The sequence below is a fragment of the Schistocerca gregaria genome, chromosome 5 (assembly GCF_023897955.1).
Source record: "Schistocerca gregaria isolate iqSchGreg1 chromosome 5, iqSchGreg1.2, whole genome shotgun sequence".
In the NCBI taxonomy this organism is placed as follows: domain Eukaryota; kingdom Metazoa; phylum Arthropoda; class Insecta; order Orthoptera; family Acrididae; genus Schistocerca; species Schistocerca gregaria.
The window spans coordinates 642,343,654-642,362,098 of NC_064924.1; the positions used below are offsets into that span (position 1 = coordinate 642,343,654).

At 38.4% G+C, this 18,445-nt stretch overlaps 1 protein-coding gene across 1 annotated transcript in view; it reads left to right on the forward strand.

The window, feature by feature from the left end:
• LOC126273093 (S1 RNA-binding domain-containing protein 1) overlaps window positions 1-18,445 on the forward strand; it is a 189,316-nt gene that overhangs the window by 91,086 nt on the left and 79,785 nt on the right. Inside the window, exons 7-10 of the mRNA XM_049976518.1 lie at window positions 7,083-7,296; window positions 14,242-14,422; window positions 14,558-14,701; window positions 14,804-14,951. Coding sequence (XP_049832475.1) covers window positions 7,083-7,296; window positions 14,242-14,422; window positions 14,558-14,701; window positions 14,804-14,951 — 687 coding nt within the window. The remainder of the gene's footprint in view (window positions 1-7,082; window positions 7,297-14,241; window positions 14,423-14,557; window positions 14,702-14,803; window positions 14,952-18,445) is intronic.

Genomic DNA, 18,445 nt, shown 5'->3' on the forward strand with positions numbered 1-18,445 from the left:
TGAAGGGTTCTGATATCGAAAAGGCTATTTACACCTACAGTGAAAATGTACTTAATTCATTAAATAACAAGTTACAAGCAGCAGGTATTTTCTGTGATTTGTCAAAGGCATTTGATTGTGTAAACCACAACATCCTTTTAAATAAATTAGAATTCTATGGTGTCAAGGGCAGTGCTGCAAAATGGTTCAAGTCATACCTCGCTAACAGGAAACAAAGGATGTCAGTGCAAGGGTCTAGTGAATTAAGTCATCAGTCATCATCAGAATGGGAAGAAATTAAATGTGGTGTCCCACAAGGATCCATTGCTTTTTATTGTGTACATTAATGATCTCTCATCAGTTACACTGCCAGAAGCAGAGTTCGTTTTGTTTGCAGATGACACAAGTATTGCAATAAATAGTATGTCGAGTGTAGTTCTAGAAAGATCTGCTAATGATATTTTCATGGATATTAATAAATGGTTTAAAGCCAACTCACTGACATTAAACTTCGAAAAGACTCACTATTTGCAATTCAGAACCTGTAAGAGGTTTCCACACAGCATATGCATAAAGTTCGAAGAAGAGCAGATAGAAGAGGTTGACAGTCTTAAATTCCTGGGATTACAACTTGATAATAAATTCAGTTGGGAGCAGCACACTACAGAACTGCAGAAACGCCTTAACAAATCTGTATTTGCAATTCGAGTGTTAGCAGACATAGGCGACATAAAAGTGAAAAAGCTTGCATACTTTGCCCACTTTCATTCCATAATGTCATATGGTATAATATTTTGAGGTAACTCTTCAAGTCAAACAAAAGTTTTCAGAGTCCAAAAGCATGTAATACGTATTATTTGTGGAGTAAACTCACGGACGTCTTGTAGAAACCTCATCAAAGGACTGAGTATACTAACTACTGCCTCTCAGTATATTTACTCCTTAATGAAATTTGTCCTAAATAATACAGGGTGATTCAAAAAGAATACCACAACTTTAGGAATTTAAAACTCTGCAACGACAAAAGGCAGAGCTAAGCACTATCTGTCGGCGAATTAAGGGAGCTATAAAGTTTCATTTAGTTGTACATTTGTTCGCTTGAGGCGCTGTTGACTAGGCGTCAGCGTCAGTTGATGCTAAGATGGCGACCGCTCAACAGAAAGCTTTTTGTGTTATTGAGTACGGCAGAAGTGAATCGACGACAGTTGTTCAGCATGCATTTCGAACGAAGTATGGTGTTAAACCTCCTGATAGGCACTTATCTGTCCGTAACTACCTGAACGTCAACTACCCGAGGCAATGGATCGGCCGCCAGGCAGCCCGTGACAGAGCACTTAATCACTGGCCTCCAAGAAGCCCTGATCTTACCCCCTGCGATTTTTTCTTATGGGAGTATGTTAAGGATATGGTGTTTCGGCCACCTCTCCCAGCCACCATTGATGATTTGAAACGAGAAATAACAGCAGCTATCCAAACTGTTACGCCTGATATGCTACAGAGAGTGTGGAACGAGTTGGAGTATCGGGTTGATATTGCTCGAGTGTCTGGAGGGGCCATATTGAACATCTCTGAACTTTTTTCTGAGTGGGGGGGGGGGGGGGGGGGGGAACACATTTTTAAATACTCTTTGTAATGATGTATAACAGAAGGTTATATTATGTTTCTTTCATTAAATACACATTTTTAAATTTGTGGTATTCTTTTTGAATCACCCTGTATATCTCTTTTTCCAACAAACAGCTCAGTTCATACATACAATACCAGGAACAAAAATGATCTGCACAAGGACTTAAAAGCACTTACTTTAGTTCAAAAAGGGGTCCACTACTCAGGAACACTCATCTTCAATAATTTGCCAGCAAACATAAAAAATTTAGTTACAAATAGAGATCAGTTTAAAAGGAGCCTGAAAGACTTCCTAGTGGCCAACTCCTTCTACTCCATTGACGATTTTTTTAAATAGAAACAAATGATGTGTTGTATATATTTATACTATTAGTATTGTTATTTCAGCTTAAAAAAATAAAAAATTAAAAAAATGTGACATGTTCCACATCCATGAGGATCTCCTCAACATGGATCTATGGAACGAAGAACTAATCTAATCTCTCCCTCTCCTTTCTCCATTCCTTTACCAAGTTTTCTCCTGGGTTTGATCACCGACATGCTGTTGGAGGATTTCACATTCCATGTACTTCAAAACTATTCCTTCTCATGGCCACAGTTGGCACTATAATGAATGGTGCAAGCACCAGTTCGTTGCTCTTTGCATGTCACACAATGTTGTTTACTTGTAACTGCATACAACCCCATTAAAGCATGACCAAGGGCAACTCAGCGTCCATCCTAACACATTACACTGTACACAAGAATAGCTGGCATAATGAATTAAGCCTGGCCACGTTCCTGGAATTCTACCAAAGCCTGATGACATTTGTGAACGCTAGTGCTAACATTCCACTGTAGTATAGTTTCTTGTCCATACATTAGGTGGTCCTGTAATCTATTATTTCACTAGATTGTAGTCTGTATTTGGTTATTGCTAGCACAAGAATATTTGCAATAGATCATTCGAAATACACTGTGGTAACAAAAGTCATGGGATAGTGATATGTAGATAGTGACAATATCACATGCACAAGGTATAAAAAGGCAGTGCATTGGCAGAGCTGTAGTTTGTACTCAGGTGCATGTGAAAAGGCTTTCGACGTGATTATAGCAACACGACTGGAATTAACAGACTTTGAACATGGAATGATAAATGGAGTTAGACTTGCAAGAAATTTAATTTTGGAAGTCAGTCGGGAATTCAATATTCCGAGATACACAGTGTCGGGAGTGTGTTGAGAATACCAATTTTCAGGTATTATTTCTCACCATAGACAACAGCGGCCAATGGCTTTCACTTAACGACCAAGACCAGCGACATTTGCACAGAGTTATCAGTGGACAAGCAACTCTGCATGAAATAACTGCAGAAATCAGTGTGAGGGATACAACAAACTATCCGTTAGGTCATGTGGCAAAATTTGGTATTAGTGGGCTGTGGCAGCAGACGACTGATACGAGTGCGTTTGCTAACAGGAGCACCTCTTCTGATCTCATGACCATATTTTTTGGACCTTAGACGACTGGGAACCAATGGCCTGGCCATATGAGACTGTTCTGATTTCAGTTCGGAAGAGCTGATAGTAGGCTCAGAGTGTGGCACAGACCCCATGACGCCATGGATCCAAGTTGTCAACAAGGAACTGTGCAAGTTATCGCGGCTCTGTAATGGTGTGGGTTGTATTTACATGCAGTGGACTGGGTCCTCTGGTCCAGCTGAACCGATCATTGACTGAAAATGATTTTGTTCAGTTACTTGGAGACCATTTGCAGCCATTCATGGACATTTTCCCAAACATGTCACCAGGTGACACTTGTTCATGATTGGTTTGAAAAACGTTGTGGATATTCCAAGCAAATGATTTGGCCACCCACATTGCCTGACATGAATCCCATCAGACATTTAGGGAACATAATCAAGAGGTCAGTTTGTGCGCTAAGTCTGGACTGGCAACATTTACGCATTTATGGATGGCAATAGAAAAAGTGTGACTCAATATTTCTGCAGGGGACTTGCAGCGACTTGTTGAGTCAGTGCCACATCAAGTTGCTGCACTATGCTGGGCAAAAGGAGATTTGACACAATATTAGGGGGTACCTCATGACTATTTTCACCTCAGTGTAAATTATATTTATTAATATTAACACATTTCATGCGCTTAGCTCATCAGATTAACTTAAAAATACAGCAGAGGCCACATTAGTCAGAATTAAAAGCCAAGGTGGCAATCATCTTAGTTAGTGTTAATGGAAAAAAGGGTAGAGCCAAACACACATTCTTGTTCAGAAAAAATGGAACACATTGAATGACTAGAGGTAGGATGGTCATTTCCACACGTCATTCACATTAGTATGTTCTGTAGAAGCAATTGAACCACGTTGGCCCTCAGGATCGAGGTCAGCATCGATATCACAGTGCAACACTATCTGCCATTAAAATGTCACTGCATCCATCATTGCCACTATAAACCTAAGGTTGTGGAACAGTGTGACTTGAGCGGACACTGTCAGAGGTGACAGTCTTTGCCACTTATTATGACATGGGTATGTGCACTTCGTCTACTTCTGCACCACCCTTGGATAAATGTGCGTGCAGAATAATGCAATAGCGTATGGAACGATGTCACTGGGGACAGGCATGGCATCAGGTAGTGTTTTCAGATGAATGCAGCTTCTGTTTGTTTGAAAATGATGGCCGCATTTTGGTTCGCCACAGAGAGGGGAAGGCCATCACAGTGACTGCTTTTGCACAAGACATACAGCCCCAACTCGAGACTACAAATGACAATTTGCGTGTGTTCAGAGCACTGTGACCAGTGTGACCTAAGTGAATGACATCCTGTGACCTGTAGTCATACCCTTTCTCCACAACACCCTGGACACCCTTTTTCAGGAAGACAATGCACAAGTACGTGTTGTTGCATGAACACGGGGTTCTTGGTGTCACTAGATGTCAGCTTTTTGTCGTGACTCGCCAGATCGCCAGACTTGTCACCAATTGAAAATTTGTGGAGTATGGTGAAACAAAGGGTGCATTGCTGTGATCCAGTGTCAACCACCACAGATGGACTTTGGAACTAGGTGAATGCAGCAGGGATGGCTATACCACAGGATGTCATTTGTGCCTTATAAGTGTCAATGCCATCACACATGGAACAAGTCATCATGGCGAACTGTGTGCCTACAAGGGAACAGGGCTCATGCTGAACCGAAGTGACCGAAATGCTAATCATTTCTGCAGAATATATTACTGTACATGTCCTGTGAATATGAACGTCCTGTTTTCAGTTATTTATTTTTATTTTATTTTTTTCTCTCTCCCCCTGAATGTGTGTGTATACAAAAAATAAATTCCTGTCAATTAACATTCAACATAAATGTTACACACCTTTTTTGTTAACATGGAATAATAATCTGTAACTGGAATTGTACACCAGCTGCATGAGGACTTGTATGGGTTTCTGTCACCAACTACAAAGAGCTGCTCTCAGGATCATGTTACAAATGCAAGATGAGTTGCCTTGGTTTGGTTATTGCTGAAACTGGTACTGGTACCTTCAGGCTGTTTTAAATAAGCCAGACAAGCAAAAAATGTTAAATTTCCTTTATTCATTCGCCCTTCAAACAAATGTAACTTTTCCATGAACTCTTTGATTTTGTCATGCATGTTAATTATTAGCTGCTCTTTGCCATCCAAAGATTAAATTTTAAGTTGAAACTTCCTTGCAGATTAACACTGTGTGCTGGACCAAAACTCAAATTTGGGACCTTTGAAAGGTGAGGTATTGGGAGAGGCTGTGAGGCCAGGTTGTGTGCGAGTCATATTTCGATAGCCTAGTTGGTAGAGCACTTACTTGCGAAAGGCAATGGTGCCAGTTTCAACTCTTGGCAAAGGCACACAGTTGTAATCTGCCAGGAAGTTCCACATCAGCGCACTCTTCACTGCAAAATAAAAAAATTATTTTGGGAACATCCCTAAGGCTTTGGCCGAGCCATATCTCTACATTATCGTTTCTTACGGGAGTACTAGTCTTGCAAGTTTTGCAGAAGAATTTCTCTGAAGTTCGGAATGTAGGAGAACAGATACTTGCAAAAGTAAATTTGTGAGGCTGGGTTGTGGGTCATGGTTGCTTAGCTCAATTTGTAGAGCACTTGCCCAAAAATGGAAAGGTCCCGAGTTCGAGTGTTGATCCAGTATACAGTTTTAATCCAGCAGGAAGTTTCATGTCAGCACACGCTCTGCTAGAGAGCGAAAAATTCAGTCAGGAAATTTGAGTTGTTGAGATGCGTATTTATGTCAACTATCTGTTTTGAATCATTTCATTTGAACGAAAAGCAATTGTACTCACAAATGTGGTGGTGGTGATGGTGGGCTGGTGCTGGGTGGGGGGGGGGGGGGGGGGGGGGGGTGAGTGGCTCACATCTCATTTGGCATTGTAGCTTTACAACTAGATGAAGATCAGTTTGTTTTCAGGAAGGGGAAGATACAAGGAAAGCATTTATATTATTGCATTTGGCGATGGAAGAAAGATAGAAGAAATATTATGATTTCCTGGACACTGAGAACCTAGAGCAAGTATTCTGCAATGTAAGCTGAAATAAGATGTTCACAATGTTTAGAGGATCATCTGCCCAGTAATTTGTTGACTCATTTTTAGTGTTAATGAGCTTTGCATTGTTTTTTCATCAAAACTATGTACTTTATAACTGTGAACTTCCTGTTTTAACTAGTGCCACTGAGTTGTTGTTGCTTGACGTAAGATATCACATTTATCGTTGTATTCATCTCAGTGTTCCTTCCAGTGATTGCCTTCATAATTGACCCATTCAGATGGCTCTCCCATTGTTTGTGAGACAGTGTGACTCGAAACTGTGAATGTGCTATTGTCAGTGTCAGCTCTCTTAAATATACAGAAACCACATGTACGCTTTTCTCACATGAAATTACATCTTTTCACATGGGGTGAGAATGCATCTGTAGTTCATGTGTCCAGGTCACGGGAAAGCCAGACCCACCATTTACAGTTATGTACACGATTAAATAGGTCGCCATAACAGTTGTTCTGGGTTTTGTGTTTCCTAATCACATACTGTTTTCTGCTGTGTTCACATCACAGTGCTCCGAAACTCAAGTATGTTGTTCCTATTTGGTGTAATTAGAGACGTCCATTTTTAGCTTTCTGCTTTGTGATAAGAACAGCTGTTTCTTGTGTGACAGAATAAGCTCGCTGTTTGTTTTGTAGTGATACTAAAACATTGTGATGGGTTATTGGTCTGTAGCATTTATGAAATAATTTGATTGAATTAGTGTTACATAATACGGTGTATTAAAGGTCTGTGACTGCAAATTGAGAGTGAATAGTGTAGTGTAGTGTAGTTTAGTTTAGGATTCAGTTCCATGTTTGCATTACTCTAATATTTTAGTATTTTTTGCAGCAGCTTTTTTCGTTGAATGGTACATACTTTCATAATTGCAATAAATTTTCTTGTTGTAGAAAGAAGACATTGTACATTCAACTGGAGTGCAAACAAGCGCAAGAGAGAAAGGCTGCTTCAAAAACTGTAAAGGTTGGAAGCAAAGGAAGTAAATCAAGTGTAGTTAAAAAAGAAAAAGAGAAGAAAGGAAAAGTGAAGAAAGAAGAAGATGCAAGCAAATTTGAAAATTACTACAATTTTTCTGCAAATGTGAAGTTTATCAAACCTCACCAGGTACTGTGAAAATTGCTGTCAAGCAACTGATCAAAATGTCTAGGGGTAGCAGCATTAAAATTCTTAGCAAAGTTTGCCAAAATGTGCAAATTCTTTCCTATTCCACTAGTGTACTGCATGAGGGGATATTACTCTTCTACATTTTTAGTGAATTTAAAAATTTAGTGAATTTAAAAAGATACTCGAAGCATTAACAGTTATAGGGAATGCTCCATCAATGGTGGATACAGAAAAACCTCAAGGAGGGGGAGCTAAAGATATCTTGAGCTACCTTTACTTTTACCATAATAAAAAATAATCAAGTCACATGCAATGTTTAAGAAAGTTTTATTTGAAATGACTAACACATACACAAGACAGTGCCATCTTCTGATATAAAAAAGCTACAATTTTGGTTCTCTTCCTTAAATGATGAATTCTATGTGTCTAGTCTCCCTGGCAAATTACTATTATTAATACTTCACAATCAACTGATCACACTCACTGTTGACTAATCATCACACTTGCACTTGCTACAACCAGGACTTTTTACTTATTCATTCTTTAGTCGTGATATTTCTGCTTCTGAACGTAAACTAGCTTCCTATTTGGCGAATAGTTCGTATTTATAATGTTATGTATCGAGGGAGGGATGAAATAGTGAAGACAGCAGAAGATCAATTAGGTAAAAAGACGAGGGCTAGTAGAAATCCTTGGGTAACAGAAAATATATTGAATTTAATTGATGAAAGGGGAAAGTATAAAAATGCAATAAGTGAAGCAGGCAAAAAGGAATACAAACGTCTCAAAAATGAGATCGACAGGAAGTGCAAAATGGCTAAGCATGGATGGCTAGAAGACAAATGTAAGGATGTAGAGGCATATCTAACTAGAGGAAAATTAAAGAGTGTTTTAGAGAAAAGAGAACCACTAGTGTGAATACCAAGTGCTCAGATGGAAACCCCGTTCTAAGCAGAGAAGAGAAAGCAGAAAGGTTGAAGGAGTATATAGAGGGTATGTGTAAGTGTGATAATGTACTTGAGGGCAATATTATGGAAATGGAAGAGGGTGTAGATGAAGATGAAATGGAAGGTATGATACTGCGTGAAAAGTTTGACAGAGTACTGAAAGACCTAAGCCGAAACAAGGCCCCTGACAAAACTCTACTATCTGGTGAGCAAGATGTATGAAACAGGCGAAATGCCCTCAGACATCAAGAAGAATATAATGATTCCAATCCCAAAGAAAGCAGGCGTTGACAGATGTGAAAATTACCGAACAATCAGTTTAATAAGCCACAGCTGCAAAATACTAACACGAATTCTGTACAGACGAATGGAAAAACTAGTAGAATCCGACCTCGGGGAAGATCAGTTTGGATTCCGTAGAAATACTGGAATACGTGAGGCAATACTGACCTTACGACTTATCTTAGAAGAAAGATTAAGGAAAATCAAACCTACGTTTCTAGCATTTGTAGACTTAGAGAAAGCTTTTGACAATCCTGACTGGAATACTCTCTTTCAAGTTCTAAAGGTAGCAGGGGTAAAATACAGGGAGCGAAAGGCTATTTACAATTTGTACAGAAACCAGATGGCAGTTATAAGAGAGGAGGGGCATCAAAGGGAAGCAGTGGTTGGGAAGGGAGTGAGACAGGTTTGAAGCCTCTCCCAGATGTTATTCACACTGTATATTGAGCAAGCAGTAAAGGAAACAAAAGAAAAATTCAGAGTAGGTATTAAAATCCATGTAGAAGAAATAAAAACTTCGAGGTTCGTCAATGACATTGTAATTCTATCAGAGACAGCAAAGGACTTGGAAGAGCAGTTGAACGGAATGGACAGTGTCTTGAAAGGAGGGTATAAGATGAACAACAACAAAAGCAAAATGAGGATAATGGAATGTAGTCGAATTAAGTCGGGTGATGCTGAGGGAATTAAATTAGGAAATGAGGCGCTTAAAGTAGTAAATGAGTTCTGCTATTTGGGGAGCAAAATAACTGATTATGGTCAAAGTAGAGAGGATATAAAATGTAGACTGGCAATGGCAAGGAAAACGTTTCTGAAGAAGAGAAATTTGTTAACATTGAGTATAGATTTAAGTGTCAGGAAGTCATTTCTGAAAGTATTTGTATGGAGTGTGGCCATGTATGTAAGTGAAACGTGGACGATAAATAGTTTGGACAAGAAGAGGATAAAAGCTTTCAAAATATGGTGCTACAGAAGAATGCTGAAGTTTAGATGAGTAGATCACATAACTAATGAGGAGGTATTGAATAGAATTGGGGAGAAGAGAAATTTGTGGCACACCTTGACTAGAAGAAGGGATCAGTTGATAGGACATGTTCTGAGGCATCAAGGTATCACCAATTTATTATTGGAGGGTAGCGTGGAGGGTAAAAATCCTAGAGGGAGACCAAGAGGTGTGAGTACACTAAGGAGACTCGGTAGGATGTAGGTTGCAGATGTGCAAACTCTCCCGATTGAGGCGGGAGACTCCCGATTTTCCCTTCTTCCTCCCGATCTCACAACCGTGAAGACTGATCTCCCGATTTTCAGAGCAGTTTCAATACTTTCCTTACTATTTGAAAATCCTGTGCCTTTAATATATTGGTGGATAACAAGATGTGGCTGCTACTTGTGTACGTTAACTTCGAAACTTCGAAGATACATGTGGTGGCTATCGAGAGCAGCTGTAGACATAGCTCGCACTTCGTATCTGCAAGGAAGTAAGGAACTTAACGTTGTCAGCGTTTGGAGACAAATGAATATCTTTCAACTAGTGCCAATTTCCTCCGTTTCTGGTAGCACCAGCACAATCATAAAGTTATGGTGGACAAGGAGTAGTCGATAGTCATTCCAAGCGAAGTGATTAGTGTTGTTGTGTCTACAAGGCAGTGTTGCCAAGTTGGGGGATTTTCCCCCAAATTTAGGGGGAATTAAGCTGCCTAGGGGGAATTTTGAGTGATAAATGTTTCAGGGAGAAAAATATTTAGGATTACTACTCTCCCCTCACCACTCCTCCACTCGACAATTTCATTCTTGACTCCCCTTTACGGTGCACTGGAGTTGGCATCACTGCTGCAAGACCATTGTTTAGAACATAGGACCATTTTGTTCTTGGTTCTGCTGCGGAATTTGTTTACTCTGTAGTAGTTGTTGGATGCGTATCTTGGAGGTGTTGATTATTTTTCGTGCAGAATGGCGAAGACATACAATGCAGTGTCATTACGCACTTGCAGTGGAATCCATCGCTATTGCTACCGATGGTAGTAATAAAACGGACTTTAAGTTATATCCTATTATTGTATTGTTCTTCAGCCTTGAACTCCATGAAATTCAAAATTGCCTACTCTCTGTGCCTAATTTAAAAGGGGATACCACTGGACCTAATATTGCTGATGTTCTACTTTCAACTTTATGGGAATTCCATATTCCATTAAAAAACTGTCTGGTTTTTGGTGCCGATAATGCTTCTGTAATGGTAGGGCTAAAAAACGGTGTGGCAGGATGTTTGAAGCAAGAAATTGCTAACTTAATCATTGTAGGCTGTTTTTGTCACTTAATTAGTCTTTCTGTTGAGAAGGGGGCAGCATGTTTGCCTTTAACATTGATGAAAATATTATTCACATATTTTATTCTTTGGAAAGGAGTGCAAAGAGGAAAGAAAAATTTAGAAAGTTTCAAATTTTACATCGCACAGAAATGAGGAAAATTCTGAAACATGTGCCTACGCAATGGTTATTGTTAAAAAGATGTTTAGGCAGGATTTTGGAGCAGTGGGACCCTTTGGTTAGTTTGTTCAAGAGAGAAATTGTAAGTAAGGATTCTGAAGTGGAAACTTTGAAGAATTATAAAATTCCAAAACACACTCAAAATTAGATGTGTCTACTTCATATCACACGTCCAAGCACTGTGATAAGATTTCACCACACTCCTTACATAAAAGAAACATCCAATCATCAGTTTTACAGAAAAACATTGACGCTGTGGACTATGCTTTATCACATGAGGAACGACCGTTCATGTTTTTGTCATCAAATTTACATAAATCTTTATGCCTTTTCCTTTCAAGATTTATGCCTATCTTTGAGAACCCAAATGTAGCTCTTCAGTCAAGCGCTCCATGTATCCACTTATTGAGGTCAAATTTGGAGGAACTATTGAAGAATGTGATGGCAAGATATGTGAGACCACTCATTATTAAAACCTCCAACTCTCTTACTGATGTAGATTATCACACTCCAGCAAATCAAAAGGATGATTGTGATCTGATGATAGGGAATTCTACATTTGGCTTGGTGGCCAATTTGAAGCCTGAGGAAAAGTCTATATTCTTTAAGTCTGTAAGAAAATGTTTCTTATAATCATAGATTCTTCATAAACAGATTTCCTAATATTCTGACTAGCGAAAGTGAACACTTAGATACAGAATTTGATATTCTCCACTCTCAGTTCTGTAACTTTCAGCTGGAAGAAACCAACTTGGCAGCAGAGGGAATTGATGTTCAGTGGGCATTGGTAAGTCAGATGAAATCAGCTGATGGGGTTCTTCAATATAATAAACTTGCAAAGGTGATGCTGGCTATTTTGTCAATTCCACATAGTAATGCGGAATGAGAGAGAATTTTTAGTACAGTTACAAAGACCAAAACTCAGCTCAGGTCCGTGCTTTCAGAAACGTTTTGGAAGAAATTTTTAATTTTAAAATCAGTTCAAAAAGGCAAGTGCTTTGAACCGAAATTTAGTTTAGAGTTTTTGAAGAATGCTAAGTCAGCTATGGGTGTGCTGAATAAGTAACTACCATAATCGGACAAATTCAGAGTGATAAACTATTCAGATTATTTGCTAAGCCTAACATGTACATCTGGTATAAAATTGATTTAAATTTGGGAAAGATGTCTTACAGATATAAGATGCCATGCAAATATGGGTTGCATTATGAAATGAACGTGTGATCATGTAACAGTGATTTATTCATGCAAAAACTGTGCTAATGGCAAAACAGAAATCTAATAGATGGTAATTTGTTTCCTCGGATCGTAATTTTGTTGTAGTTCACTCAAGAGTGCTTCACTTGAATGTGTGTGAATCCAAAGAAACCTGCAGAGCTCATCATTTATGTTGTTCAGCATGTTGAATGGTAAATTATATAGTCTGAAGGCTCAGGAATGTCCATTATTTAGTATTTACATGTAAATAATAAATCAAATGTAATTGAATTGTTGCAGGTATTGAATTATTGCAACTTTAATCATCAGGGATGTGTTGTAATTCACAATAGTACACCGCTAAAATTCTCCTAATTTCTCACTTTTGAAAGTTGGCATGTCTGAGGTTGCAGTAGGTACTGGGAGATGAGGATGCTTTCACAGGCTAGAGTAGCATGGAGAGCTGCATCAAACTAGTCTCTGGACTGAAGACCACAACAACAACAACAACAACAACAACAACAACATGTATCGAAGGTTTTCCATACAAGAAAACAGTAGACTATTCGCAACTTTTCTTGAACAAATGCCAGACAGAATAACTTATCGAGATCAGTAGAATGGCCACAACTATCCTCATAGGTATGTGTTAGCTACCTATGTGCTGGACAGAAATGTATAAAATACGATGACGCAGACACGCGTGCTACATAGGAAAATACAACTACTCAATAACTCGATTCAGTCGAGTCGATTGACGAGAGAAATGAACAAATAGCAGGCAGGCTGAATGGCGGGGGTGGCCTAAGGGGGGGGGGGGGGGGGCATAGTGGCACAGTCCAGTCATAAAGATGTGTATGAATCAAGAGGTAGTCATTAATCTCTTAGATTTTCTTGGGATGTATGATTGATGGTGTACCTATGGGTGTACAGCCAAGTTATAGTTGTTTTTTAATGCACAATGTATTTCAGCAACTGACTCAGTCATCGTCTTCGTGTACTGTGAGTTTTGCTGTTATGTGTACTTGGTGCCTGGCCTCTGACCATACTGGTTGGAGTTCGGGTAGCTTAAGTAGGCATAACAACACTGTTCATAGCACCTGAAGATGGTGACTAAGTCTGTCATTGAAATATTGTGCTTAAGCGGAAATGATAACACAGCTGTATTCCCAGGAGTACACAGGTAGCTGATAAGGATTATCACCTCAAAAAATAGTTACCTAATTAAATTTTTGTTTATGTACAGAGACTTGTGTGTAGTCCACCACAAAAAGCATGCCTCTAGAGCGAACCAAAACAAAAAAACGCAGCCCATCTCCAGTTTATCAACGTGCTGTGCCATTTTGTTTTGACTTCTCTAGCATCATGCTAAGGGGATGTGGTATGGGAATTTCAATGTGTGCGAGGACTGCAGACATGTACATGCAAGCAAAAATTACTTAACTTTAATTTTTAAGATGGAATTAAAACTTTGACTGCCCACTCATGAAGTACTTCTGTTATTAATTTGTGGCAGTGATATTCGAATTAACTCAAATATGCACCCCTGTTTACTGTTAAATTACGCTTTTTACAAGAGGATGCTAAGAAGCTCTTTAGTAACATAATGAAATATACTACTGCTGATGTGGTTGTTGAGATCTTCAATCTGTACACCGGTTTGATACAGCTGTCCACACTAGTGTACCCTGGGCAAACTTCTTTATTTCTGCATCACTACTGCAGTATAAATCCATTTGAACATGTTTACAGTACTGATACATGTTCTGTCTGTACAACTGTAGCACTCACACTTATCAAGTTGTTGTTTTCTTGATGCCTCAGGATGTGTCCTTATCAACTGATCACTCCTCTTAGTCGAGATGAGTGCCGATAAAACAGATGAAAGATTCTTTCTTAGATTTAAGGAAATAAATTGCAAGTTATGTTAAAAGGCATTTTTGCAAACTTTGTGAAACAGAGCATGTTTTTTAACTATATATTACAGCAATGCACTTTTGAATTGAGGTGAATGTGTTTTCTTCTTTTAATTTCAGGTTTTGGCTATTTTCCGTGGGGAGAATCTAAAGGCATTGTCAGTGAAGCTCAACTTTCCCAAATTTGCATTCGACCGCATATTCTCATTCTGCCACAGACGTTGGCTGTCGAAAGGAAAATTCTACGAGTTTCGTTCTACTTTATTCCAGCAGAGCTGTCAAGATGCATACAGCCGACTCAGTAAGCTAGTTTCACTTTCACTATACATACGAGACACAGTGTAGGCAAAAGAAGTGAGTCATGCCTGAAATGTAGTCTCGTAACTTGAAATTTCTGTACTGAGCCACATGTGATATGTCTTCATTTTCTTTCCAGTTGAGCCTTTAATAGCACGTCAAGTTAGATCAGAATTACTGCAAATAGCAGTGTGTGCTGCCATTGAAGTTTTTGCATCGAATTTGAAAGCACTTCTTCTTGCTCCGCCGTTACGAGGAAAATCTATTCTAGGAATTGATCCTGGTAAAATTTAATTTGAACACATTAAATAGATTAAAGAGTGACTTTTTACTTACTATTTTTTGCTGGGGCTATTAAGATCATAATGGATACAAACTTGTGCAGGTTTTCGTAACGGATGTAAGCTGGCAGTTATTTCAGCTACTGGTGAAGTTCTTCGCACTGATGTTATTTATCCACATACATCAAAATACCAAGTACCAGATGATGACCCAGATGCACTGAAACTGAAAGACATTATTACAGGATCACAGTGAGTGCTAATCATTATTATGAAGGATGCAGCGAATGTAATTTTATTGCTAGAAAATGGAATGGCTGGTCTTAATGTTATTTATATAAATCTGTTTTCCATTTCTGTCTCATACTCCCACAGGTTATCGTTGTGCTTGATCGTGGATTCATACAAGGTTCAGTGAAATCATGTGTAATTCAGAACTGGACTCCTCGGTTTTCTTTCTTTATATAGTGTGAGGTTTTCTTTAGTTATACAGTAAGACCACAATAATCCAGCATTGGATAATCCAGCAGACTCGATAATAAGGCACACATCAGAAATTTCCTTGTATTTTTAACTCAGTGCAGTTGGCAGTACAGATGGATGCCTTTGAAAAACATCAGAACTGTTCAGTACCACCCCTCCTCAGTGACAATTGTCTGCCTCTTTGAGCAATTATATTCTTGCCAAGATAAGCCTGTTGTGTTGTTAGCTTTATGTTAATATCAACAGTTCCTTGTTCACTAGATGTAAATTTACAGTATTTACATTTGCATCTGTGCTGTGGGGGTTTTATGTAATAGTTACTTAATAAAGTCATTGTATTGTATCACTATTCAACTACTTCTGTGACTGTCAGGTAGACTACCACAGAGTAAAAAGTGTGTATGCACAGTGCATATGTTTTCCAAATAGACCTAAAACAGCGAAAACACAAACATGTGACATTGGCAATCCAACAGATTGTTGACATCAAAAGATTGGAAAAAGATGAAAACCAGAACAATCTTCATTTATATACCATTAAAAAAAAGCTACATTTAGAAAAAAATGTTTCACAACTGTTTCAGTTCAAACTTTAAATGTCAGACAAACTGTTAAAAAAAGAAGCAAGTTATAAATTGTAGATGTTCTGTGTAAGTGGTTCAGTGCTAGGAGAGGAGAGGAAAAGCCAATAATGGGGTATAAATCAATTGAAAAGGCCAAATGTTTTCTGAAGAAACTGGATCTGCCCTTATATCAAGTTTTTTTTTCCTCGAAGGAGTGACTTCAAAATTCATCGTGACTTCCGTCATGTAGATGTTTCTGCTGGAATAAAATCCATTGCCATTGATGAAGCTGCTGCCAGTGAGTATAGAACATCGTTTCAGAAGGTTGTTGATGAACATAGGTTGTCACCACATAGAATTTATGACGCTGATAGACTGGCCTGTTGTGGCAGTATTTGCCAAATTCAACCCTAGCTGAAGTTAAGGAGACCAGCGCAAAGGTTTCGAAAAAGAGTAAAGCAGAATAACTGTCTTCATATGTGGAAATGCTTCAGGTGATCGTAAATTTCTTTGCTTGTGATTGGGAGCTATCAGAAGCACTGACCTCTAAAAAATGTCATACATATGCCAGTTAATTGTGGCACACAGGCTAATGTCTGCCTGAGTTTTTCAGACTGGTTCTTTCACCATTTTGTTCCGGGTGTGAAAGAAAATATTTAGATAAATAGGACTACCTACAATTTTTTGGAAAAAAAGGGGGGTGGGCTACCAGCAAATTCTAAGGCGGTTCTCATCCTTGACAGTTGCCAAGGTCACCCTCCAGAACCTGAGCTTGTGTTGGGTCAAGGGGTCATACACACTTTCAAGTGTAAGTACAGAGGAATGTTTGTGCATAAACTGGAAAGCTGATATTGCAGCATCCAAGAGTTACAACACAATTGTAACATTAAAGACACTATTTTCCCATTTGCAATTGGTTGAACCTCTGTGAAAAATAGAACATTGCAAAGGGCTGAAGAAAATGATGGCCTTAACTGGACGAAAAACCCTAGATAAAAAGCAATGCACATTTTGATGAGTCAATATCTCATCATTCTGAAATAGTACAAATGATAAAGTCTGCATCCACTGATTAACTGAGTGTTTTCAACAGAAGTAGTTTACAAATGTAGCAACGTTTACAGAAATTTAGCTGTTGGAGAAGGGTTGACTGATGAAGTGATATTATAAGGTGTTATGCAACTCACCGGAGGCTGCAGAAACTGAGTATGATGAAGAATAAACTCTTATAACTCACATCTCTTAGGCTGAGGCTAATGAAGCCTTAAAAAATTGTATGAAATTTGCCAAGATCACCCAACAATACAACACTTGCTATGTTATGAATCTGCGCACAATACGAAATAATTTCTTTCAAAAAAAAGAACTCAATCTAAGAAACAGGTTGGCATTTTTACAATGCTCAAAAGGAAATTTCAGCTAAACCATTAGTGGTAGATACCAGTCTGGCATATTCCAAGCCCATGACATAATCAAATATTCCTAAAGACAGTGATACCAATTAAACTGCACCAAATTAACAATTTTTATTAACTAGCTTAATCCTGGACTTTTCAAATTAGTAATTTTTATTTTATTTTATAATTGTAGTACAAAAAGTTGTTTATGTATATATTGAATTTTTCTGACACTTTGAGCATTAAACTGATTTAATAGAGCAGTACAGTATTCAACTTAGACTTCAGTTTTGTTTTTGCAGAAAAGTAATCCATTATTTTAATTATTCATACTACGATCTCTTCTGTTGTGTTTAATCAATAAATTAGTTGTTTTTGTACACTAAAACTGTAGGGTTTGTTTCTATACCTTAAAAAAGCAGGTTTTTAAAAATCGATCTTGATAATATGCCGACAGATCCCTGAGCATGCCAAATAATCAATGTCGTACTGTAGGATGTTAGTCATTAACTTTGATGCCAGGCGTAAACTCTAGCCTACCTCCAGTTCTATGATAAATTGAAATGCAGATGCACTGTGTTTCATAGGTGGCAGGAAGTTGTTTTGTAATGTCATTATTTTATCCATAACAGTTTGAGAGCACTGTAGATGTTTCCATAAATATCATTCAAGGAAGAAATTGCTACCAAATTTACTTTTTGATGAATGCCTTATTTCTTTTAGTGATGTTTATTGTGTAATGTAATTAGAGACAGTGCTCACTGAAATTTAATTGTTAATGTCATGCTCTCAGAACATTCATGTCAATTTATAATTTCCTACCTTTGAGTAAAATATCAGCACAGTAATATATCAGGAAACTGAAGAATCATATTGTGTACAGAAAAGTTATTGTGTTGAAGACACGTGCAAATATATTTAATACAATCAGTTGGGGGCTGCACTAATATGGTGTCATATACATATTGTGGAACATATTGTATCAAAATATCAAAAGGAATATTCTCTGGAAGACACCATAAAATTACAGAGACAGCTAGCCAGTGTTCACCTTGAGGTGGAAAAATACCCGTGCTTCTGATATAAATGGTTAGAGGTGGTGCAATGGACGGGGGGGGGGGGGGGGGGGGGGGGGGGGGGGTTAATAAAAATGCTAACTTCAGAAATTATTAGTTCCTTCCTCAGGAAGGACAGGGGGGATAATTTGGGGGAGATTATGAAGGAATATGAATCACTCAGATCCCAAGATAGAGAGAACCTCTTGGTGTAAGGACAAGTGGTGCATCCGACTTCAGATATTGGC